This window comes from Boleophthalmus pectinirostris, unplaced genomic scaffold (genome assembly GCF_026225935.1).
Source record: "Boleophthalmus pectinirostris isolate CB_2022bp ecotype Guang Dong unplaced genomic scaffold, ASM2622593v1 HiC_scaffold_1, whole genome shotgun sequence".
NCBI classification, from domain to species: Eukaryota; Metazoa; Chordata; class Actinopteri; order Gobiiformes; family Gobiidae; genus Boleophthalmus; species Boleophthalmus pectinirostris.
Window position 1 is genome coordinate 383874 of NW_026570970.1, and position 23620 is coordinate 407493.

At 55.5% G+C, this 23620-nt stretch overlaps 1 protein-coding gene across 1 annotated transcript in view; it reads left to right on the top strand.

Moving 5' to 3' along the window:
• LOC110165165 (titin-like) overlaps nucleotides 1-23620 on the top strand; it is a 243161-nt gene that overhangs the window by 216453 nt on the left and 3088 nt on the right. The window contains 38 exon segments of the mRNA XM_055150484.1: nucleotides 46-342; nucleotides 426-713; nucleotides 900-1205; nucleotides 1452-1754; nucleotides 2270-2572; nucleotides 2989-3851; nucleotides 4046-4534; nucleotides 4927-5190; nucleotides 5702-5852; nucleotides 5986-6279; nucleotides 6505-6789; nucleotides 6885-7184; nucleotides 7260-7788; nucleotides 7880-8237; nucleotides 8321-9503; nucleotides 9583-9885; nucleotides 10223-10528; nucleotides 10688-10978; nucleotides 11390-11689; nucleotides 12233-12538; nucleotides 12662-12964; nucleotides 13179-13460; nucleotides 13563-13794; nucleotides 13796-13880; nucleotides 13968-14241; nucleotides 14318-14605; nucleotides 15108-15407; nucleotides 15474-15776; nucleotides 15925-16227; nucleotides 16460-16728; nucleotides 16861-17176; nucleotides 17355-17657; nucleotides 18693-18992; nucleotides 19114-19689; nucleotides 19859-20101; nucleotides 20104-20160; nucleotides 20302-22578; nucleotides 22581-23620. The exon segment at nucleotides 22581-23620 is cut by the window's right edge and continues 2000 nt beyond it. Coding sequence (XP_055006459.1) covers nucleotides 46-342; nucleotides 426-713; nucleotides 900-1205; nucleotides 1452-1754; nucleotides 2270-2572; nucleotides 2989-3851; nucleotides 4046-4534; nucleotides 4927-5190; nucleotides 5702-5852; nucleotides 5986-6279; nucleotides 6505-6789; nucleotides 6885-7184; nucleotides 7260-7788; nucleotides 7880-8237; nucleotides 8321-9503; nucleotides 9583-9885; nucleotides 10223-10528; nucleotides 10688-10978; nucleotides 11390-11689; nucleotides 12233-12538; nucleotides 12662-12964; nucleotides 13179-13460; nucleotides 13563-13794; nucleotides 13796-13880; nucleotides 13968-14241; nucleotides 14318-14605; nucleotides 15108-15407; nucleotides 15474-15776; nucleotides 15925-16227; nucleotides 16460-16728; nucleotides 16861-17176; nucleotides 17355-17657; nucleotides 18693-18992; nucleotides 19114-19689; nucleotides 19859-20101; nucleotides 20104-20160; nucleotides 20302-22578; nucleotides 22581-23620 — 15470 coding nt within the window.

Sequence of the window (23620 nt, forward strand, 5' to 3'; positions counted from 1 at the left end):
TTGTTATTATTCCGTCTGTGTTTAACACTGCTGTCCTCTCCACAGAGCCACCCGCCAACGTGCGCGTGACAGAAGTGACCAAGAACTCAGCGACTCTGGCCTGGCAGCGCCCGCCATACGACGGTGGCAGTAAGATCACCGGCTACAGCGTGGAGCGGCGAGAGTCCCCCAGCGGACGATGGGTCAAAGCCAACTTCACCAACATCATCGAGATGGGCTTCACCGTGTCTGGCCTGAACCAGAACGAGGCCTACGAGTTCAGAGTGTACGCCAAGAACGCCGTGGGCTCTGTCAGTAACCCGAGCCTGATCGCCGGGCCAGTGACCTGTGTGGACATCTCCGGTGAGTCTCTTTACGTGGGACAGAATGATAAAATAAAAACATAATGATGATCCACTGAGTAACCTTAACCTTCTGTCCCACAGGAACCCCCGCCATAGACCTGCCGCCGGAGTACCTGGACGTGGTGCGGTACAAGGCCGGTTCTTCTGTGAAGCTCAGAGTGGGCTTCACTGCCAAACCTCTTCCCACCATCGAGTGGTCGAAGAACGGAAAAGAGCTGGTGACCACCTCCACCGTGTCTGTGGAGAACACCACAGACTCCAGCGCCGTCCTGGTCAAAGACGCCACTCGTGCCGACACTGGAGCCTACGAAGTCAAGGTCCGAAATGTCCTGGGCAGTGCCACGGCCACCATCCGCATGGAGATCCTCGGTAAGAGCCACAGTCAGGTCCATTAGCTGTCAGTGGGACATGTATTTATGAAGAACATTTACAAATTTGAGAGCGAAACGATCAGACTCACAGATTCTGGCGTTTTCAACCTGCTGCTCACAGTTTGGACGGTTGTTTTTAGGTTGTAATAGTTTTATTCCTCACTGCGCGTCCCTCTCTGCGCAGACAAACCCGGTCCCCCTGCCGGCCAGATCACCTACACTTTGGTCTCTGCCGATAAAATCTCCTTCCGCTGGGAGCCGGTGCCTGAGTCGGACCAGGGCGGGTACAAAGTCACTCATTACATCGTGGAGCGCCGCGAGACCAGCCGCGTCGTGTGGTCCACCGTGTCCGAGCACCTGGAGCAGAACTTCGTCAGCGTCGGAAAACTGGTCAGTGGAAACGAGTACGTGTTCAGAGTGATGGGCGTCAACAAGTACGGCGTCGGCGAGGCGCTGGAAAGTGAGCCGGTCATCGCCAAGAACGCTTTTGGTGAGATTCTTTTAATGTGTTTGAAATATCAGAACTAAAAATTTTTCTACTTTGGTTTTTATAAGATGTTGTACAGATTCCAGAAAAGTAAATACCCTCGCTTTAAATGAAAAATACAAAATTACTTAATTCCACAAATAATAAATGACCCAAGTCTAGTTTAGTTTCACTTTTGATCCAAATGTGTCACCTGCCACTGTCACCTGCCTGACCCTGTCTCACCTGCCACTGTCCCCTGTCCCTCAGTGACTCCTGGTCAGCCACGCACTCCCGAGGTCACGGCGAGCACCAAAACCACTCAGGTGGTGGAGTGGGACAAGCCGGGCGTGGACGGCGGCAGCACCGTGAGCGGGTACTACCTGGAGCGCCGCGACAAGAAGAGCCTGCGCTGGATCAAAGTCTACAAGGACCCGGTGACGGAGCCCAAGCAGACGGTGTACCACCTCACTGAAGGAAGCGAATACCAGTACAGAGTTTGCGCCATTAACCGCGCCGGAGAGGGACCCTTCTCCGACGCCTCCGACTACTACAGAGCAGCCGACCCTGTCGGTAAGAAAACAACCCTCACCCTGACTAGGACAGGGCAAAAATATTGAAATATTGAAATATCGTATTGTTAATGTGATACAGTCTGGATATCGTGTGCTGCTGTATCGATAAATCACCAAGAATATTTTTTGGTTTATTTTACTACTTTATTTTATCATAGAGCTCGTTTATGCCACACATTTGACCTTTTCACCGTTTTGAGGCTTAAAATGTTTGTGTTTCATATGAAGAAGTGGTTTAACAAAGACTTTTAGTATCACGGACATAATTTAGACTTTAGTTTTTATTGAACTGTATCAGATCAATTTGAAATACATATCATATGTTTTTATTGTGTGATGCTTTTAATGTTTCTTTAAACCTGAATCTGAATTTTCAGCTTCTTCACGCTCATTTAAACGAGTTCAATCTTTATCTTTATCACAGCAAACATTAAAACAAAATATAAAACCATAAAGTCCAAAAAAAAAAGTGAAGTGTTGTCCAGCGGTTGAGCCATGTCCCCTCTCCCTCAGACCCTCCAGACGAGCCCGTGAAGCTGAAGGTGGTGGACTCCACAAAGACCTCCATCACCCTGGGCTGGTCCAAGCCCGAGTGGGACGGAGGCAGCGAGGTTCTCAGCTACATGGTGGAGAAACGTGTGGGCGAGGAGGACTGGACCATGGTCACGTCCAAAGGCGAAGTGAAGACCACAGAGTTCACCGTCCACGACCTCAAGCCCGACACCGACTACTACTTCAGAGTGTCTGCGGTGAACTGCGCTGGGCGTGGAGAACCTCTGGAACTCACCGAGCCAGTGCAGGCCAAGGACATCCTGGGTAAGAGAGGTCCCCAAACTACATTAGAACCCCCTAACCCTATTAGAACCTCATTAAAACCCTATTAGAACCCCATCAGAACCCTGTCAGAACCTTACCCTAACCCTCCCCTCGCAGCGTAGCTGTGTCCATATTTATCTATGACTGTATTAGGTCCTGACCACACTGCAAAAACTTGGCTAAAATGTAAGATCTACACACTTTAATCTATCAGAAAATAACTGAAATTATCTGTCCATGCACCAAGATAAATTTACCTGACAAGTTCTGAAAATAAACAACCTCTAGACAAGAATGAAAACATATCAGAATGAGTAGGTAGATCATAAATCTAAAAACCAGATGAATAATCTGATATAAGTTTTAAATTGGAGGTCCTTTTGCTTTGTGACTGACCCTGGCTCTGGTCTCCACAGAGGAGGCTCAGGTGGACACTGACGTGGCCATGCGCACGCACTACGTGGTGAAGGCCGGTAAAGACGTGGAGCTGTCTGTGCCCATGAAGGGGCGTCCCGCTCCCACCGCCTCCTGGTCTCTGGGCGAAACCTGCATCGACAAAGACCCCAGATATGAGTTCCATCACACGGACACCACCTCCACGCTGGTGCTCCGGGAGGTAACCCGTAACGACACCGGAAAGTATCACGTGAAGATCGAGAACGGCGTGGGCGAGCCCAAGAGCCTGACGCTGTCCGTGAAGGTCCAGGACAGTCCGGCCCAGTGTCAGAACCTGGTGCTGAAGGACGTGACCAGAGGGAAGGTCACGCTCTGCTGGGAACCGCCGCTGTCTGACGGAGGAGCCGAAATCACCAACTACATCGTGGAGAAGCGCGACTCCAGCAAACGCAGCTATTCCGCAGTGACCAGCAAGTGCATGGAGACCACCTACACCATCGAGGACCTGTCCGAGAAGACCTCCTTCTTCTTCAGAGTCCTGGCTGAGAATGAGAACGGCGTGGGTGACCCGTGTGAGACCGCCGAGCCGGTGAAAGCCACAGAAACACCAGGCCCTGTGAAGGACGTGGTCATGAAGGACTCCTCCAAGACCTCCGTCACACTGCAGTGGGTCAAACCAGACTATGACGGCGGCAGCATCATCTCCGACTATGTGATCGAGAAACGCGTTAAAGGAGAGGAGGAGTGGTCCGCCGGGGGAGCCAGCCGCCACTGTGAGTTCGAGGTGAAGAAGCTGAAGGAGCATTCGGAGGTCCAGTTCAGAGTCGCCGCACGAAACGAGAAAGGACAGGGAGACTTCACCATGTCCCAGCCCATCAAAGTGGTGAGTCTGAACTTACACAATATTAACACACAATATTAACGGCTTCTTAAGTTTCAAGATTTTTATTGTCATAGAAAACAACTAAATTAAAGTCATTCTGACCTGTATGGACCTGTAGCTTCTACCTGAGGGCAGCAGGTGGAGCAGGTGAGCAGGGTGGTGTTTAAGTATCACTGAACCTCCGTGTCTTTCAGGTGGACTACATCATCCCTCCAGAGGCAGACCTGTCCGAGTACCCCGGCGGTCAGCTGAACATCCGCCTGGGCCATAATGTCCATGTGGAGCTGCCGTACAGAGGCAAGCCCAAACCTTCGGTCATCTGGCTCAAAGACAACCTGCCCCTGAAGGAGAGCGACCAGATCCGCTTCAAGACCACAGAGAACAAGGCCACGCTGATGATCAAAGCTGTGCGCAAAGACAACGAAGGCAAGTACACGCTCACGCTGGACAACAAGGTGAACAGGAAGTCCTTCCACCTGCACGTGGTGACTCTGGGGCCGCCCTCCAAACCCGTGGGGCCCATCAACCTGGACGAGGTCAGAGCGGAGAGCATCACCATCTCCTGGGAGGAACCCAATGACGACGGAGGCGGAGAGATCACCTGCTACTCCGTGGAGAAGAGAGACACGTCCAAGAACGAGTGGAAGATGGCCTGCTCCGCCGTCACCGACACACGCTTCAAGGTACGGACGGATTCTTAGGTAGTTTTAATTCAGACCTGTTCTCCACAGATGTTTCTCCATGTTCTGGTTGTTTCTTCTCCCGCTGAAATGTATTTGGAGTCTTATTTTCCCTGTTTAGCCCCCATTTAGTCTGGTTGTACCCTCTTTGTTGCAGGTGAACACCGTGCTGGTGCGGGACCCTGTTCAACCCTCTTCATCCCTTTTTAGTCCTGGTTTAGACCCAGTTTAGTCCCAGTCTAGTCCAGGTTGAGTCCCAGTTTTAGTCTCTTATTTTCAAGACTCGCTCTGTCTTTAACTAAACAAGTTTTAAAGTGGTTTCTCTGACTTTGTTTCTCTGAGTTTGTTTCTTGTTGTTTCTTGTTTCTCTGAGTTCTTCGTCTCTCTGTCTCCAGGTGCCTAACCTCATCAAAGGGGTGCAGTATCAGTTCCGTGTGTGTGCGGAGAACCGTTACGGCGTCAGTGAGCCACTGCTGTCTCAGATGGTCGTGGCCAAACACCAGTTCAGACCTCCAGGTCCTCCGGGAAAACCCTTCGTCTACAACGTGACCAACGACGGCATGAGCCTGCAGTGGGAGAAGCCGCTGTACGACGGCGGCACGCCCATCCAGGGCTACCACGTGGAGAAGAAGGAGAGCAACAGCGTCATGTGGCAGAAGGTCAGACCCCACCACACCCCCTTTAGACCTGCTGTAGGGTCCTGGACTAGTCCTGGTTTAGTCCTGATTTAGACCCACTTTAGTCCTGGTTTAGTCCTGATTTAAACCCACTTTAGTCCTGGTTTAGACCCGGTTCAGCCCTCTATGTGTTGCAGGTGAACATGGTGCTGGTGAGGGACTCTTGTTAGCCTCCTTTAGCCTCCATTAGACCCTCTTTAGACCCTCTTTAGTTCCTATTTAGACCCTTTTAAACCCTTTTTAAGTCTTGTAAGTCTTTATTTTATTTAGCGCTTTTCACAGACATGTCACACAGACGCTTTACAGAGCATTATTCACTCACTCCAGACCCGGGGATGGTAAGCTAGTATTGTCACCACAGCTGCCCTGGGGCAGACTGATGCGCTTCCATCAGTCTGCCCCAGGGCAGCTGTGGCTACAATAGTATCTTACCATCAGCCCCCTTGAGCCCCGTTTAGCCCCCTTGAGCCTGGTTGTACCCTCTGTGTCGCAGGTAAACACGGTCCTGGTGAGGGAGACAGAGTTCCGGGTGCTGGAGCTCATCGAGGGGCTGGAGTATTCCTTCAGAGTTTACGCCCAGAACGACGCCGGACTGAGCCGCACCAGCGACGAGAGCAAACCCACGATGGCAGTCAGCCCCGTGGGTAAGGACCAGATTAGTCCTGGTTTAGACCTGGCTTAGTTGTGTTTTAATCCTGGTTTAGTCCTGGTCTAGACCCGGTCCAGTCCCGGTTTAGACCCGGTTTAGACAAGGTTTAATGGCTTTTTTTCTGGCAGACCCGCCTGGGCAGCCGGATTACACCGACATCACGAGCGACAGCGTGTCTCTGAAGTGGGACGCGCCCAAACGCGATGGCGGCTCCAAGATCACGGGCTACACCATCGAGAAACGCCAGGGCAAAGGACGCTGGTTTAAGGCCAACCTGACGGACTGCACCGACTGCCAGTACACCGTCACCGGCCTCGCCACCAACGAACGCTACGAGTTCAGAGTCATCGCCCGCAACGCCATCGGGGTGGTCAGCCCACCGTCCAACTCGTCCGGTCTGATCATCGTACGCAGCGAGAACGGTGAGAATAAACCCTGACTCAAACCAAACCCCTGACACTAACCCCTCTACCCCAAATCTCTACCGCTCCAATAATCAGCCATAGAAGTGATACACTGTCCCCTTTACTGCTTCAATAGCACCTTATTACATTTAAAAAATTACACAGGATTAAGTACACGATAAATATTAACCTCCAGCTTTCACTGAACAGTGACCCTCTGACCTTTGACTCTCTAATCCTCAGCTACACCAAATCTGGAGTTCGGTCCTGAGTACTTCGAGGGACTCACAGTGAAGGCGGGCGATAACATTCGCCTGAAGGTGACGGTGACCGGACGCCCCACGCCCAAAGTTGTGTGGTTCAGAGACGGAGTAGAGATCACCAAGAAGATGATGGACATCATCACTGTCTCAGGCTCCAGCACGGTGTTCGTCCGAGACGCCGACCGCTCTCACCGCGGCCTGTACGCCGTGGAGGCCACCAACAACTCTGGCACCAAAAGGGAGGAGATCTTGGTCCAAGTGCAAGGTATCCGTCCACGCTGGGCACAGCACCAACTACAAACGAGTGTCTCACCTGCCGCCTGCGTCTAAGTCCCTCTCTCTCTCCTCTCTCTCCCGCAGACACTCCCGGCGAGCCGGTTGGACCCATCGTCTTCTCAGACATCTCTGAAGGGAAGGCCACTCTGTCCTGGGGTCCTCCTGAGAACGACGGCTGCTCTGAGGTTTCGCATTACATCATCGAGAAGCGCGAGACAGCAAAGATTTCATGGGCGCTGGTGACGGACGAGTGCACCAGCTGCTCCTTCACTGCCACCAAACTCATCAAGACCAACGAATACCAGTTCAGAGTGTCTGCCGTCAACAAGTTTGGTGTGGGCCGGGCGCTGGAGTCCAGCCCAGTCATCGCACAGATGCAGTACAGTAAGTCTCATACTTATTTTAGACATTTGAAAGTGTTTAGAATGGATTTAATGTCCCTGCCCCTTTCTCTGTCAGCCACTCCCGATGGCCCTGGCACTCCCGACGCCACTGAGGTGACCGGCGAGAGCATCACCCTCTCCTGGACCCCACCATCCTCTGATGGAGGAAACCCCATCCAGCACTACATCCTGGAGAAGCGCGAGAAGAAGACGATGCGCTTCTACAAAGTAATCACCAAAAAGCCAATCATAGAGTGTGCGCACAAAGTGACCGGTCTGACTGAGGACGTGGAGTACGAGTTCCGTGTGATGGCGGTGAACGACGCCGGCGTGGGCGCGCCCAGTAACGTGTCCATAGCAATTAAAGCGGCGGAACCCAAAGACATCCCCTGTGCCCCGTCCATCATGTGCGTGTCCGACACCACCAGCTCCTCCATTAGCCTGGAGTGGACCCGGCCAGCCGACGACGGCGGCATGGAGGTTCTGGGCTACATCCTGGAGATGGCCAAAGGAGAAGAAGAAGAGTGGAAACGAGTGAAAGAGACCGAGCTCATCCCAGAAACACACTTCACCGTGAGCGGACTGGAGAGCGGAGCGTCGTACAGGTCAGAACATCTTTCTTCCGCTCTCTCACTCTTTCACTCACTCTGTCTCTCACTCTTTACCTCATCTCACTCGCTCTCGCTCTCTCTGCAGGTTCCGTGTGGCGGCGGTTAACCACGTTGGCCGTGGTGAGGATCTGACGTTACCAGAGCCGGCGCAGGCAGTGGAGCGTCTGACGGCGCCCCAGGTGGACATCGACGCCACCTTCAAACAGACGCACATCGTGAAGGCCGGCGGCTCCGTGTACCTGGGCGTGCACTACAGAGGAAAGCCTGTGCCCGCCGCCTCGTGGGCGAGAGACGAGGGCGAGCTGGGCGCCATGACAGAGGTCCAGACCACAGACGGGCACAGCACCCTGTCCATCGAGAACTGCTCCAGAACCGATTCTGGAAAATACACTGTAACCCTGGAGAACAGCAGCGGCAGCAAGGCCATCATGTTCACCGTAAAGGTACGGCCACCAGGGGGCGCTCAGTGATACACTTAATGTTTATGTTGAATGAGGTGACTCATGACTCCTCCCTCTCCCCTCAGGTCCTGGACACGCCCGGACCTCCTCAGAACGTCATGTTTAAGGACGTGTCCCGCGGGTCCGTCACGCTGGTGTGGGAGGCGCCCGTGTGCGACGGCGGTGCAAGGATTCACCATTACATCGTGGAACGCCGCGAGGCCAGCCGACGCACCTGGACTCAGTCCGGCTCCAAGACCGTCGTCCCCGAGCTGAAGATCGACGAGCTGTTGGAGGGAGTGCCCTACTTCTTCAGAGTTCTGGCAGAGAACCAACACGGCCTGGGCGAACCCTTTGAGATCACGGAGCCGGTCATCGCCACCGCCGAGCCCTCGGCGCCCAAACGCCTGGACGTACTGGACACCACAGACTCCACCGTGGTGCTGGGCTGGCTTAAACCGGAGCACGATGGAGGCAGCCGTATCCAGGGGTACCTCATCGAGGCCCGGCCCAAAGGAGGAGACAAGTGGGTGGTGGTTGGAAACACTAAGAACCTCACCTACACCGTGGACAAACTCAACAAGAACGACCAGTATGACTTCAGGGTGAAGGCCAAGAACGAGGCGGGCTACAGTCTGCCCAAAGAGACCATCGCCTCTGTGCTGGTTAAAGAACCACACATTGAACCTGCCGCTGACCTCAGCGAGATCATCAACCAACTGGTGTCCTGCCGCTCCGGCAGCTCCTTCACCATCGAAGTGCCCATCAGCGGCCGCCCCGCCCCCAAAGTCTCCTGGAAACTGGAGGACATGAGGCTCAAGAGCTCCGACCGCGTGAGCATCAAGACCACCAAGGACCGCGCCAGCATCACCGTGAAGGAGGCCATGAGAGGCGACGGAGGCAAGTACTACCTCACCCTGGAGAACGCTGCTGGAACCAAGACCTTCTCTGTGGAGGTGAACGTGACTGCCCGCCCCAGCCCGCCCACCGGACCTATCGAGATCTCCTCCATCACCTCTGAGTCCTGCGTAATCGCCTGGGAGCCGCCCGAGGACGATGGAGGCACCGACATCACCAACTACATCGTGGAGAAGCGTGAGTCTGGGTCCACGGCCTGGCAGCTCATCAACTCCAGCGTGAAGAGGACCTCGCTCCACGTGGGCCACCTCACCAAGTACATGCAATACACCTTCAGAGTGTCGGCAGAAAACCGTTTCGGTGTCAGCAAACCCACTGAATCCGAGACCATCGTCGCCGAGCATCCCTTCAGTGAGTTGGACCCAAATCTGAACCAAGTTTAGAGGAGGGTTTTAAAGGGAAGGTTCTAATTTGTGTTCTCTCGTTTTAGCTCCGCCTGGCCCGCCCACGCGCCCCACCGTGTTCAACGTCACGGCGAACTCCTTGACGCTGAAGTGGGAGGAGCCGTACAACGATGGCGGCAGCAAAGTGACGGGCTACTGGATCGAGAAGAAAGAGAGGAACAACATCCTGTGGGTGCGCGAGAACAAGATCCCCTGCTTCGAGTGCTACTACAAGGCAGAGGAGCTGGTCGAGGGGCTGGAGTACCAGTTCAGAGTCTACGCCATGAACAGCGCTGGCCTCAGCAAAGCCAGTGAGGCCAGCAAGGGCGCCGTGGCCCAGAACCCTGTGGGTGAGTACACACGCCAGAACCCTAACCCCGTGGGGGACCGAGCGCTGACCCGGACCATGAACAGGTCGAGGAGGTTTCAGGTGGTCATCACTGTTTTTGTGATCAAGATGTTTTCGGCACCATCCAGAAAACATTTTCTGAGAACTGAATTTGAAGAACTGAGCTTTCTCCAAACCAGAGTTTAGTCTAGCTCCAAAGGCAGAGGAACTTTTGGAGAAACTAAAATGGCTTCTGGGCGAAACATAATATAGCAAATAAACCAAGAGCTTATGAACCACCTGTCTCACCTGTCTCACCTGTCTCTCCCGTCTCTCCCGTCTCTCCCGTCTCTCCCCAGACCCTCCGACCAAACCCGAGGTGACGAACGTGACGCGCACCACGGTGTCTCTGAAGTGGGGCGCTCCTCTGAACGACGGCGGTTCGCCCATCAGCGGGTACATCGTGGAGAGGAAACCGTACACGGTGACGGGCGAAGGCCGCTGGCTCAAGTGCAACTACACCAACGTGACGGACACCGCGTTCACTGTGACGGCGCTCGGCGAGGGCGAGCCCTACGAGTTCAGGGTCATCGCCAAAAACCAGAACCAGGTCTTCAGTCTGCCCTCCGAGTCCACCGGCTCCGTGCAGTGCAAGACCGACTTCGGTAAGAGGGGGCAAAAGAGAGGGGGCAAAAGAAGGGGGCAAAAGGGAGATGGCAACGGGGTGCAGAGGGGGTGAAAGGGACAGATTCTGATGATTCAGCTCAAGGTTCTAACACTTTTGTCTCTTCCTCCTCCTCTCGTTCTCGTCTTCTCCTCTGCAGAACCTCCTAAAGCTCAGTTGGACAGTAAGCTCCTGTCTGAGACCGTGTTTGTCCGTGCCGGGTCGGACCTGGTTCTGGACGCGGCGGTCGGGGGCAGACCGGACCCCAAGGCCTCGTGGTCCAAAGGAACCCGTGAGCTGGAGCTGTGCGAGAAGTACCAGCTGACCTACACGCCCACCAAGGCCCTGGCCGTCATCAAGTTCTGCGACCGCGATGACACCGGCAAATACGTCTTGACCGTGAGGAACGTGAGCGGAACCAAGACTGCCGAGGTCAACGTCAAAGTGCTCGGTATGGACCCGCACACTCCTCCAGGAGAACCGGACCCTGATAGAACCGGACTCTAGACACAGAACAAAATTGGACTATAGAACTGGACTATAGAACTAAACTATTGAACCCAGATCTAAAAACAAAGTATGTGCACCCACAAAGAACCAGACTATATGCACCCCTACAGAACCGGACTATAGGTTCTGTAGTCCACAGAACTGGACTTTTGGTGCCCCACAGACTGTTTAAAGAAGTGTTCTGATTGAGTCACCACAGTTACTTTCACTTTAGAGAAATGTTCCGGCTTCATTCGGGTTTTAAAGACGTATCGATATATATCAGTATCGCTCCGCAGGGCCACATGGACCCGTCTTTAACGATGGCGACTGTTTTGGCAAAACGAGTCTAACCTTCCGCTCTCTCCCTCAGACACTCCGGGCGTGTGTGAAGGTTCCATCGACATCTCGAAGGTGACGGAGGAGTCGTGCGTCCTGTCGTGGAAGCCGCCGCTGGAGGACGGCGGAGACGACGTAGCGCACTACGTGGTGGAGCGCCGCGACACCAACCGCCTGAACTGGGTCATCATGAACGCCGAGTGCAAAGAGACGTGCTGCGCCATCAGCGGCCTCTTCAAAAACACTGAGTATCTGTTCAGAGTCAGAGGCGTCAACAAGTACGGCACCGGTGTGCCCCTGCAGTCCGCCCCGATGATCGCACGCAACACTTTCAGTGAGTACCCCAAACTCCTCCAGGGCCACGTTTACAGGATGTTTTTAAATTCAGAATGAATTGTTCTGAATTAAATAGTTTGGAATTAAAATATAGTTTACCTGGAAATGATAATTCTGAAATGAGGTTCACATGGAAAACTCGTTAAATCATCTTTATTTAATTCCACTTAACGTCTGGGAGTCGGGGAATTAAGAAATGAATCGCCTGCCCCAGATTACAGCCTGGTCTCAAATAAATGCCTGGTTTTAGTTTAGTTTTTATAGAGTATTTGGTATATTTACGGTTTACATGGTCTTTTTAAAGCATTTTTATTCAGAATAAAAATTATTTTTATTTAAAGTTAAATCTCTTATGTGAAGAAGTGAACTAATCTGCATGATTCTGGTGAAGGTGTGTGGAGTTGAAAATCAGATTGAGAGAAGAACTCATGCTAAATGTGCAGGGTTTGTGCGTTAAACGTGTGTGAAAGAAAGAAAACACAACTCAAGAAGTGACATTAGAACAGAGATCTGTAAGTAACTGTGGTGCCCGTCTCTGCAGCTGTACCCTCTCCGCCCGGTCCGCCCGAGATCCTGGCCTCCGGCAAAGACTTCGCCACCATCGAGTGGCTCAAACCCGAGTCTGACGGAGGCAGCCCCATCCTGCACTTCCTGGTGGAGCGGCGGGAGAGGAAGAGCGCCCGCTGGGTCAAAGTGAACCGCGACGGGCACCACACGGACACCACCCTCAAAGTCTGCAACCTCACTGAAGGAAACATCTACCAGTTCAGAGTCACCGCCATCAACAAGGCCGGGGAGAGCGAGGCCAGCGAGGTGTCGCTCTACGTCGTCTGCAGGGTGCCCACAGGTGAGAACCCAGCCAAGGACGAAAGCAGGACTAAAACTGGACTAAACTAGGACTAAACTAGGACTAAAGCAGGACTAAAGCAGGACTAAAGGAAGGTGAGATTTACCTGTACCTGTGCCGCAGGTGTGCCCGCTCCCCCGTCCATCCCCCGCATCATGGACACTCACGCCGACAGCATCAGCCTGGCGTGGGCTCGGCCCGTGGAGGATGGCGGCGCAGACGTGATGGGCTACCTCCTGGAGATGCAGGAGTCTGGAGCTGAAGAATGGACCAAAGCTCACGAGAAGACGATCCGCTCCACAGAACACACCGTCACCGGCCTCACCGCCGGAAAGAAGTACGTGTTTAGAGTCGCCGCCATCAACATCAACGGCACCGGAGACTTCAGCGACTCGTGCGCCGAGACCGAGCCGATCGAGAGACTGGGTACGTACCGTTTGTGTTTATTTTTATATGTTTATGTACAGGGGTCGCATTTCACAGGCCAATAAAACATTACATTTAATATTTTAATCTGTTTCTAAACATTCTGTGAACATTTTAATTACCAAAATTATTGGCCTGTGAAATTATGTCACATTTTTTGGAACAATCTCTCTTTGCAATAATCTCTCTAACGCCCCCTGCTGGTCTCTCACAGAAACCCCAGACTTCGAGCTGCACGACGACCTGAAGAAGACGGTCTGCCTGAGGGCGGGCGGCTCCCTGAAGATGCAGGTGAACGTGACAGGTCGCCCCACACCTGCCATCACCTGGAGCAAACCGGGCGTGGACCTGCACAACCGCGGCTTCATCGAGGTCACGGCCACATCCACGCAGCTCATCATCGACAAAGTCCACCGCTACGACGCCGGGAAGTACACGCTAACCGCCGAGAACAGCGCCGGCAAACAGGAAGTGAACATCCTCGTCAAAGTCTACGGTGAGGAATAATGAAAGATTTAACACCTAGGACTACTACTACCTATTACTACCTACTACTACCTACTACTACTACTCCTCCTGACTCTTCCTTCCTCCGCAGACACGCCTGGTCCCACTGGTCCAATCAAAATTAAGGATCTGACCAAAGACAGTGCGACCATCTCGTGGGACGCCCCGACCGTGGACGGCGGCGCTCCTGTCAATAACTACGTGATCGAGCGTCGGGAGGCGTCCATGAGGGCGTACAAAACCGTCACGTCCAAGTGCAGCAAGACGTCGTACCGCATCGACAACCTGCTGGAGGGAATGCTCTACTACTTCAGAGTCCTGCCAGAACATCTACGGAGTGGGCGAGCCCCGAGAGACGCCCGACGTCATCCTGGTCTGCGACGTGCCAATGACGCCCGCCAAGTTTGAGGTACAAATGTCAACAGTCTAGGACCAGATCTAAACTGGGACTAAACCAGGACTAAACCAGGACTAACTCAGTTCCTTGTCCTTCTAGGTGACAGATGTGACTAAGTCGTCGGTGAGCCTGGGCTGGGAGAAGCCGGAGCACGACGGCGGCAGCAGACTCACCGGGTACCTGATCGAGGCCTGTAAGGTTGGCACAGACAAGTGGATGAAGGTGGCGACACTGAAACTCACCGACTTTGAGCACACGGTGGAGAAACTGAACGAGAAGGAGCAGTACCTGTTCAGGATCAGAGCCATCAACAGCCGAGGAGCCAGCGAGGCCCGAGAGCTGGTGACCGCCGTGACCGTCCAGGAGCAGAGAGGTGAGACCGGGACTGAACCAGGACTAGGACTAAACCGGGACCGAGACTAACCCAGTCTGTCGTCTGTCTCCTGCAGTGATGCCGGCCGTGGACTTGTCCACGTTGCCTCAGAAGGTGGTGAACGTTCTGTCCGGAAAGACGCTGGAGCTGGAGCTGCCGATCATTGGACGCCCGCCGCCCGTCAGCGCCTGGTACTTTGGCGATAACCGCCTGAAAATCACCGACCGCATTAAAATAAAGGGCACGGGCAAGAGCGTCAGCCTCACCATGGCAGACACCTCCATCGACGACTCCGGAGAGTACACGCTAGAGCTGAGGAACGCCGTGGGCACCATCAGCGAGAAGATCAAGATCATTGTTCTCTGTAAGTAACACCGGAACCACAGACTTTTATTTACAGAAACAGAGAACCTCAGAAACTCCAGACCAGGCCCAGTAGGGTTCACATGGGTCCTGGAGAATCTGAAGAACCTGGAGAACCTGGAGAACCTGGAGAATACTTGACCTGTTTTCCAGACATGGAAAATGAGGAAAAAATATCCTGGATAGAAGTATAAGTATATAGAAGTATTTAGTGTTATGTCAGTGTTCCCTGATTTCTGAGAGAGGACCTGAAGACCTGAGGACCTGAGGGTCTGAGGGTCTGATGACCTGAGGACCTGAGGACCTGAGGGTTTGAGGGTCTGAGGGTCTGAGCACCTGTACTGTAACACACTGGTTTATTTAAAAAAGACTATCTTGTGTTTGCATCACTCAAAAGTTCTGGAAAAGTCCTGGAAAATGACTTGTAGCAAAGGGACCCCTGAGCTCAGGTCGGTGAGGTCCTGTCGGCAGGTGCACAGACTGACCACTCTCTTTGCCCACAGCCAAACCCGACGCGCCCGAGGGTCCCATGCATTTCGACGAGGTAGACGCCACCTCAGTGGTCCTCAGCTGGAACCCTCCGCTCAGAGACGGGGGCGCACCTGTCAGCGGGTACGTGGTGGAGCAGAGGGACGCGCACAGACCGGGCTGGGTGCCCGTGTGCGACTCCGTCAGCCGCCCCACTTTCCGCTTCACCAACCTGATCGAGGGCGACGAGTACGTGTTCAGAGCCGCCGCCACCAACCGCTACGGCACCGGGGAGTACCTGCAGTCTGAGGTGGTCACCTGCCGCAGCCTCAACGGTGAGTACCCGCGCTGACCCCGACCCTGACCCCCAACACCGACCCTGACCCTCTCTCCTCCCGCAGACGTGCCCGGACCGCCTGGCCGCCCCATCATCTTCGACGTGTCTCGTGACGGCATGACCGTGGCGTGGGAGGCGCCGGTGGAGGACGGCGGTTTGGAGGTGTCGGGTTACATCATCGAGAGGAAGGAGGTGCGCTCGGACCGATGGGTGCGCGCCAACAAGAACCCCATCACCATGACCCGCTACCGCTCCACCGAGCTCACCGAAGGGCTGGAGTACGAGCACCGCATCACCGCCATCAACGCCCGCGGCACCGGCAAGCCCAGCCTGCCATCCAAGCCTGCCGTCGCCACAGACCCCATCGGTGAGTCTGACACACGGGGAGGGCATCTGACACACAGGGAGGGCATCTGACACACGGGGAGGGCATCTGACACACGGGGAGGGCATCTGACACACGGGGAGGGCATCTGACACACGGGAGGGCATCTGACTCATTTCTGTCTCCTCAGACCCGCCCGGATGCCCGCAGAACCCTCGCGTCACAGACACCACCAGCTCGTCCGTGTCTCTGGCGTGGAACCCGCCGGATGACGAGGGCGACGCCCGTTTGGACGGGTACCTGATCGAGATGCAGAAGGCCGGAGGTGTGGCCTGGACCAAGTGCAACACGACGCCATCGCTGATCTGCGAGTACACGCTCACCAACATGCCCCAGGGCGAGGAGTTCCACTTCAGGGTCCTGGCGTGTAATGCCGGCGGCTGCGGCGAGCCCGCCGAGGTGCCCGGCATCGTCAAGATCACAGAGATGCTCGGTAAGTAACTGGTGCCACCTGACCCCTCCCCCTGGCACTGCCCACTGACCCGCTGACCCTGGCACTGCCCGCTGACCCTGGCAGCTGACCCTGGCACTGCCCGCTGACCCTGGCACTGCCCGCTGACCCTGACACTGCCCGCTGACCCTGGCACTGCCCGCTGACCCTGACACTGCCCGCTGACCCTGGCACTGTGAAAGCGGGTGCCTAACCCTCTCCTTTCTCCTCACAGAGGCCCCAGACTTCGAGCTGGAGCTGAAGTACAAAGACGTGTACGTGGTTCGCCAGGGCGGCGTGGTACGTCTGTCGGTGCCCATCCGAGGAAAGCCGCGCCCGTCCTGCTCGTGGTCCAAAGACGGCGGCGCCGTGTCTGCGGCCGCCATGATCGCCTCCACTGAAGACGCCAGCGAGCTCGTCATTAAAGGGGCGGAGCGCGGAGACAGCGGCGTCTACAACCTCCTCCTGGAGAACCGCGTGGGCAAGAAGAAGGCCCAGATCAAGGTATGAAACTGGAACTAGACCTGGGCTGGACCGGGGATGGACTGAGACTGGACTGGGGCTGGACCAGGACTAGCTCACATTCTGAACCCGGTCTAAACCCGGTCTTGGTCTCACGGAGCTGTTCTTCTGCAGGTGAAGGTGATCGGCCGTCCCGGCGCTCCACAGGGCCCCTTGGTGTTTGACGAGGTGCAGGCCAACAGCGTGAAGGTGAGCTGGCAGCCCCCGGCCGACGATGGCGGCTCCGAGGTCCTCGGGTATATCGTGGAACGCCGCGAGGCGGCGAGGAACGCCTGGTACACGGTGGACTCGCGGGTGACGGACACACACCTCCTGGTGAAGGGACTCAGAGAGGGAACAGAATATCACTTTAAGATCACCGCCGAGAACGCCTTCGGCATCAGCGGATCCCTTAAGTCCGATCAGCCACTGGTGCCCAAGACCCCACTGTGTGAGTGACAACAACACAACAAACACAACACACACGACATACAACACACAACTCAGTGCAGTTAAATTAGTTTGAGTGTAGTGAGCGCCCCTTGCAGGCAGATATACTGCAGTGTCACCAGAGTCGGACCACAACTGAACCCCAAACCCTCAGAATGACCTTTGACCTCTGTGTACAGGTGTTCCGGAGCCATCGTCGTCACCTCCTGAGATCATGGACGTGACCAAGAGCTCCGTGGCTCTGTCCTGGGCGCGCCCCAAAGACGACGGCGGTTCGGCCATCATCGGATACTTCATCGAGTTTAAGGAAACATCTGCCGAGTCCTGGAGTCGCCACGGCGCCAAAGTGACGTCCACCATGTTCACCGTGTCCGGACTGACCGCCGACGCCGAATACAGCTTCAGGATCGTCGCCGTCAACGACATCGGCGAGAGCCAGCCAGGCCCCGCCTCCGACCTGGTCACCTGCAAGGATCCATTTGGTGAGAACTGGTGTCCTCTCTCTCCTCTTCCTCTCTCCTCACTCCTCTCTCCTCTTCCTCTCTCCTCTCTCTCTCTCTCTCTCTCTCTCTCTCTCTCTCTCTTCTCTCTCTCTCTCTCTCTCCTCTCTCTCTCTCTCCTCTCTCTCCTCATCTCCTCTTTCTCTCTCTCTTCTCTCTCTTCTCTCTCCTCTCTCCTCTCCCTCTCCTCTCCTCCTCTCTCCTCTCTCTCTCTCTCTCTCTCTCTCTCTCTCTCCTCCTCTCCTCTCTCTCCTCTCTCCTCTCCTCTCTCCTCTTCCTCTCTCCTCTTCCTCTCTCCTCTCCTCTCTCCTCTCTCCTCTCTCCTCTCTCTCCTCTTCCTCTCTCCTCTCTCTCTCTCTTCCTCTCTCCTCTCTCCTCTCCTCTCTCCTCTCTCCTCTCTCCTTCTCTCTCTCTCTCCTCACTCCTCTCTCCTCTCTCCTCTCTCTCTCTCTCTCTCTCTCTCTCTCTCCTCTTCCTCTCTCCTCTCTCTCTTCTTCCTCTCTCCTCTTCCTCTCTCCTCACTCCTCTTCCTCTCTCCTCTTCCTCTCTCCTCTCTCCTCTCCTCTTCTCTCTCTCCTCTCTCCTCTTCCTCTCTCCTCTCTCTCTCTCCTCTTCCTCTCTCCTCCTCTCTCCTCTTCCTCTCTCCTCTTCCTCTCTCCTCACTCCTCTCCTCTTCCTCTCCTCTCTCTCCTCTCCTCTCTCCTCTCCTCCTCTCCTCTCCTCTCCTCTCTCCTCCTCTCTCTCTCTCCTCTCTCCTCTTCCTCTCTCCTCTCCTCCTCTCTCCTCACTCCTCTCTCCTCTTCCTCACTCCTCTTCCTCTCTCCTCTTCCTCTCTTCTCTCACTCCTCCTCTTCTCTCTCCTCTCTCCTCTTCCTCTCTCCTCTCTCCTCTCTCCTCTTCCTCTCTCTCCTCTCTCTCACTCCTCTTCCTCTCTCCTCTTCCTCTCTCCTCTTCCTCTCTCCTCACTCCTCTTCCTCTCTCCTCACTCCTCTTCCTCACTCCTCTTCCTCTCCTCAGATAAACCCAGTCAGCCTGGTGAGATCGACACGGTGGCGGTCACTAATAACTACATTTCTTTGCGGTGGTCGGCGCCGGAGTGCGACGGCGGGAAGCCCGTGCTCGGATACTGGGTGGAATATCGTAAATCCATCGAGAGCTCGTGGAAAAAGTGCAACAAGCAGCGGCTGAAGGAGGCGGAGTTCCTGATGCCAGGACTCGCCGAGGCCACCGAGTATGAGTTCAGAGTGTTCGCCGAGAACGAGACCGGAATGAGCCGACCCAGAAGGACCGCCACCTGCATCAAGACCAAGCTCATGGGTGAGTCCAAACCAAGACTAAACCGTGTCTAAACTGTGTCTAAACCAGGTCTAAACCAGGTCTAAACCAGGTCTAAACCAGGACTAAAACAGGACTAAAACAGGTTTTGTTCTGTCCTCAGTGGAGAACAAGCCGAGCCTGAGGAAGGAGATGGACGAGGTGACGGCCAAACTGGGGCAGCCTGCGGTCATGAAGTGCCAGATCATTGGGCGCCCGGTGCCCGACATAAAGTGGTACCATGCGGGCAAAGAGGTGGTCGAGTCACGCAAGTACGAGATGAGCTCCGATGGGCGCAACCACTCTCTGTCCATCATGACCGACCAGCAGGAGGACGAGGGCGAGTACACCTGCAAGGCCACCAACGAGGCCGGCGAGGCGGAGACCACGGGCGTCCTGGTCCTGGAGGCTGCGCCGCGCTTCCATCCCGACTACCCGCTGCGGGAAACGTACCACGCCGGCCTGGGCACGACGCTGAGGATCCACGCCGTTTACATCGGCCGCCCCGAGCCCAAGATCATGTGGCTGCACGGTGCCAAGACGCTGGAGCCCACGGACGACATCAGCATCGAGACCACGGAGCACTACACCCACCTGGTCATCAAGAACGTCCAGCGCCGCGTGCACGGCGGCAAATACCGCATCCGCCTGCACAACCACTTCGGACGCACCGACACCGCCTTCAACGTGGACATCTACGGTGAGTCCAGAGACCGCCGCGTTTACACCGACCGCGACGACTGCCACCGAAACTGAAGCAAAACAATGTCAAATACTCAACTTTAGTACCCCACAGAACTTAAATACCCCAATTTAGTACCCCACATAAGTTAAATATCTGTCTGTAACTTGTCGTCTTGTGGTTCCAGACAAACCGGATGTTCCTCAGGGCCCGATCCGCCTGGACGCGCTCCTGAAGAACTCTGTGATCATCAGTTGGAAGGCGCCGGTGGACGATGGCGGCTGCATGATCACAAACTACATTGTGGAGAAGCGCGAGGACAAGGAGGGGGCGACGTGGGAGCTCGTCTCCTCCTCCGTCAACGGCACCAGCTGCAGGGTCCCCAACCTGGTGGAGAGCGCCGGGTACTTCTTCAGGGTCTACGCCCAGAACACGGCAACAGTGAACCACTGGAGCTCACCGCACCCATCCTCATCAAGAGCCAGCTCGGTGAGTGGGTCTGAACCAGGACTAAACCAGGACTAAACCAGGACTCAAACAGGACTCAAACAGGACTCAACCAAGACTCAACCAAGACTCAACCAAGACTCAACCAAGACTCAACCAGGGATCTTCTCTGTCTCTTTGCAGAGAGACCGTCTCCTCCTCTGTCTCCCGTTGTCTCCGGCATCACAAACACATCCTGTGTTGTGTCGTGGAAACCTCCGCTCAGCGACGGCGGCTCCAAGATCAAGTGCTACCACCTCGAGAAGAAGAACAAGAAGGACAAGAAGGACTGGACCGAGTGGACCGCCGTGACCACAGACGAGATCAAACAGACCGTGTTCTCCGTCAAACGCCTGACCGAAGGCGTGGAGTACGTCTTCAGAGTCAAGTGCGAGAACCTGGGCGGCCACAGCGACTACAGTGAGGAGACAGCACCTGTCGTCCCAACCACTCCAGTGGATGTCAGAGCGCCCGCCTTCAAGGAGGAGCTGAGGAACCTGAGTGTGAAATACAAGAGTAATGCCACACTGGTGTGCAAGATCACTGGCCAGCCCAAACCCGTCATCAAATGGTTCCGCCGCGGCAAAGAGGTCCACTCCGATGGCAAGAAGATCAAAATCCAGGAGTTCAAGGGCGGCTATCACCAGCTGGTTATCACCGAGGCCGATGAGGAGGACTCCACTGTGTACCAGATCAGAGCCACCAACCAGGGCGGCTCCATCTGCGCCACAGTGTCTCTGGACGTGGAGATCCCCGCCAAGATCCACTTGCCCAAGAACCTCAAAGACAAAGAGGCCATTCCGGCGCTACGCGGCGAGGTGGTAAACATCAAGATCCCGTTCGGCGGAAAGCCTGACCCTGTCATCACCTGGCAGAAGGGGCAAGACCTGATCGACAGCAACGGGCACTACCAGGTCATCGTCACACGCTCCTTCACGTCTCTCGTCTTCCCCAATGGCGTCGAGAAGAAAGACGCCGGCTTCTACATCGTCTGTGCTAAGAACCGCTTCGGCATCGACCAGCAGACGGTGGAGCTGGACGTGGCTGATGTGCCCGACCCGCCCAGAGGCATTAAGGCCAGCGACGTGTCCAGGGACTCTGTCACCCTGAACTGGGTTGCCCCCGCCAACGACGGCGGCAGCAGAGTCATCAGCTACATCATTGAGAAGTGCGCAACCACGGCAGAGCGCTGGGAGCGTGTGGCTCAGTCCAGAGACACACGTTACACCGTCATCAACCTGTTCGGAGGAACCAGCTACCAGTTCAGAGTCATCGCCGAAAACAAGTTTGGCCAGAGCGCCCCGAGTGAGACGAGCGGTCCAGTCATGACCAAAGAGGACAAGTCCCGCGTCCTGCTGTACGACCGCGAGGTGGATGACTCCGACCGCGTGCCCAAAGGCAAAGCACCTCACTCTGAAGGCAAGAACCTGCACAACAAGTACAGCATTGCTGAGGAGCTGGGCAGGGGCCAGTTTGGAATCGTACATCGCTGTGTTTCTGTGAGCTCTGAGAAAACTTACATGGCCAAGTTTGTGAAAGTGAGAGGAGCCGACCAAGCCATCGTGAAGAAAGAGATCGCCACTTTGAACCTCTGCAAACACGTCAACTTCCTGCTGCTACACGAGTCCTTCGACAGCCCCGAGGAGCTGGTCCTGATCTACGACTTCCTGTCCGGAGGAGACGTGTTCGAGCGCCTCTACAGCGCCGACTTTGAACTGAACGAGCGCGAGGTCGTGAGCTACATCCGACAGGTGTGCTCCGCCCTGCAGTTCCTCCACGGAGAAGACTACGGTCACTTTGACATCCGCCCTGAGAACATCATCTACACCACTCGCACCAGCTCCCACGTGAAGATCATCGAGCTCGGCCAGTCCCGCCACCTGACCCCCGGCGACATCATCAAGATCCAGTACACCACAGCAGAGTACGCGGCACCCGAGATTCACCAGAGCGACATGGTGAGCACCGTCACAGACATGTGGAGCGTCGGTGTCCTGGCATACGTCCTGCTGAGTGGCCTGAACCCTTTCATCGCCGAAACCAACCAACAAATGATCGACAATATCTCCAACGCCGCCTACAGCTACGACGACGAAAGCTTCAAGCAGGTGAGCGTGGACGCGCTGGACTTCACCGACCGCCTCATGACCAAAGAGCGCAAACACCGTATGACCGCCGCCGAGGCGCTGGCGCACCCCTGGCTCACCAGACCCGCCGAGGAGACGAGCACCAGGGCCATCCCCACTGGCCGCCACAAGAGGTACTATCAGACCATGGTCCGAAAGGAGTGGTCCACTGTGGTGTCAGCCGCCCGCGTTGCCAGCGGAGGCTCCATTCGCTCTCAGCGTGGCGTCTTCGTGGCTAAAGTGAAGATCGCGCCATTCGAGCACGGTCCGCTCGCCGGACAGATCGCCCACTCTGTCGCAATGACGGAGATAGCATCAAATTCATCTGCAACATCGAGAACTATGACAGCAGCACCGAGGTGACGTGGTACTGTGGCGTGCGGCAGCTGGAGGCCAGTGACAAATACGTGATGGAGTACGAAGACGGGCTGGCCACGCTCAGCCTGACCAAAGCCACTCGCGCCGACGACGGCACGTACCGCTGCAAAGTGGTGAATGAATACGGAGAGGACAGCGCCTACGCCGAGCTCTTCATCAACGGCGTGCGCTCCTACCGGGACTTCTTCATCACCAGGGTTGTGAAGAGGACGAAACGCCGCGTGGACACGGCGCGTCTGTTGCAGAAACCGCCAGAGTTCACACTGCCGCTCGTCAATAAGACCGCCTACCTCGGCGAAGACGTGCGCTTCGGCGTCACCATCACCGTGCACCCGGAGCCCCGTGTCATCTGGCACAAATCTGGGCAGAAGCTGATCCCAGGACAGGACGATAAGAAATACACTTTCATCAGCGACAAAGGCCTGTATCAGCTCATCATCCATGGCCTGGAGGAGGAGGACGATGCCGAGTACAGCGTCGTGGCTCGCAACAGATACGGAGACGACAGCTGCAAAGCTCGTCTCACCGTGGTGCCCAGGCCCAAACCCGCCGACCTCACGCTCAGACCCATGTTCAAACGCCTCCTCGCCAACGTGGAGTGCCGCGAGGGCCAAAACGTGCGCTTTGAGATCCGTGTGTCTGGAAAACCAGCGCTGAAGTGGGAGAAGGACGGAATGCCGCTGGCCTTTGGACCCTCCATCGAAGTGGTGCACGAGGGGTTGGACTATTTCATCCTCCACATCAGAGACACTCTGCCGGAAGACTCTGGCATCTACAGAGTCACCGCCACCAACTCCGCTGGCTCGGCCAGCTGCCAGGCCACGCTGAGGGTGGAGCGCGTCGCCCATGTGAAGAAAGAACCAGAGTTGAGTCCCAAAGAACTGGAGAAAGCCAAGGAGAAGGAGGAGATGAACAAGAAGGTGCGACTGTCCCAGATTTTGGCAGGAACAGATGTCCTG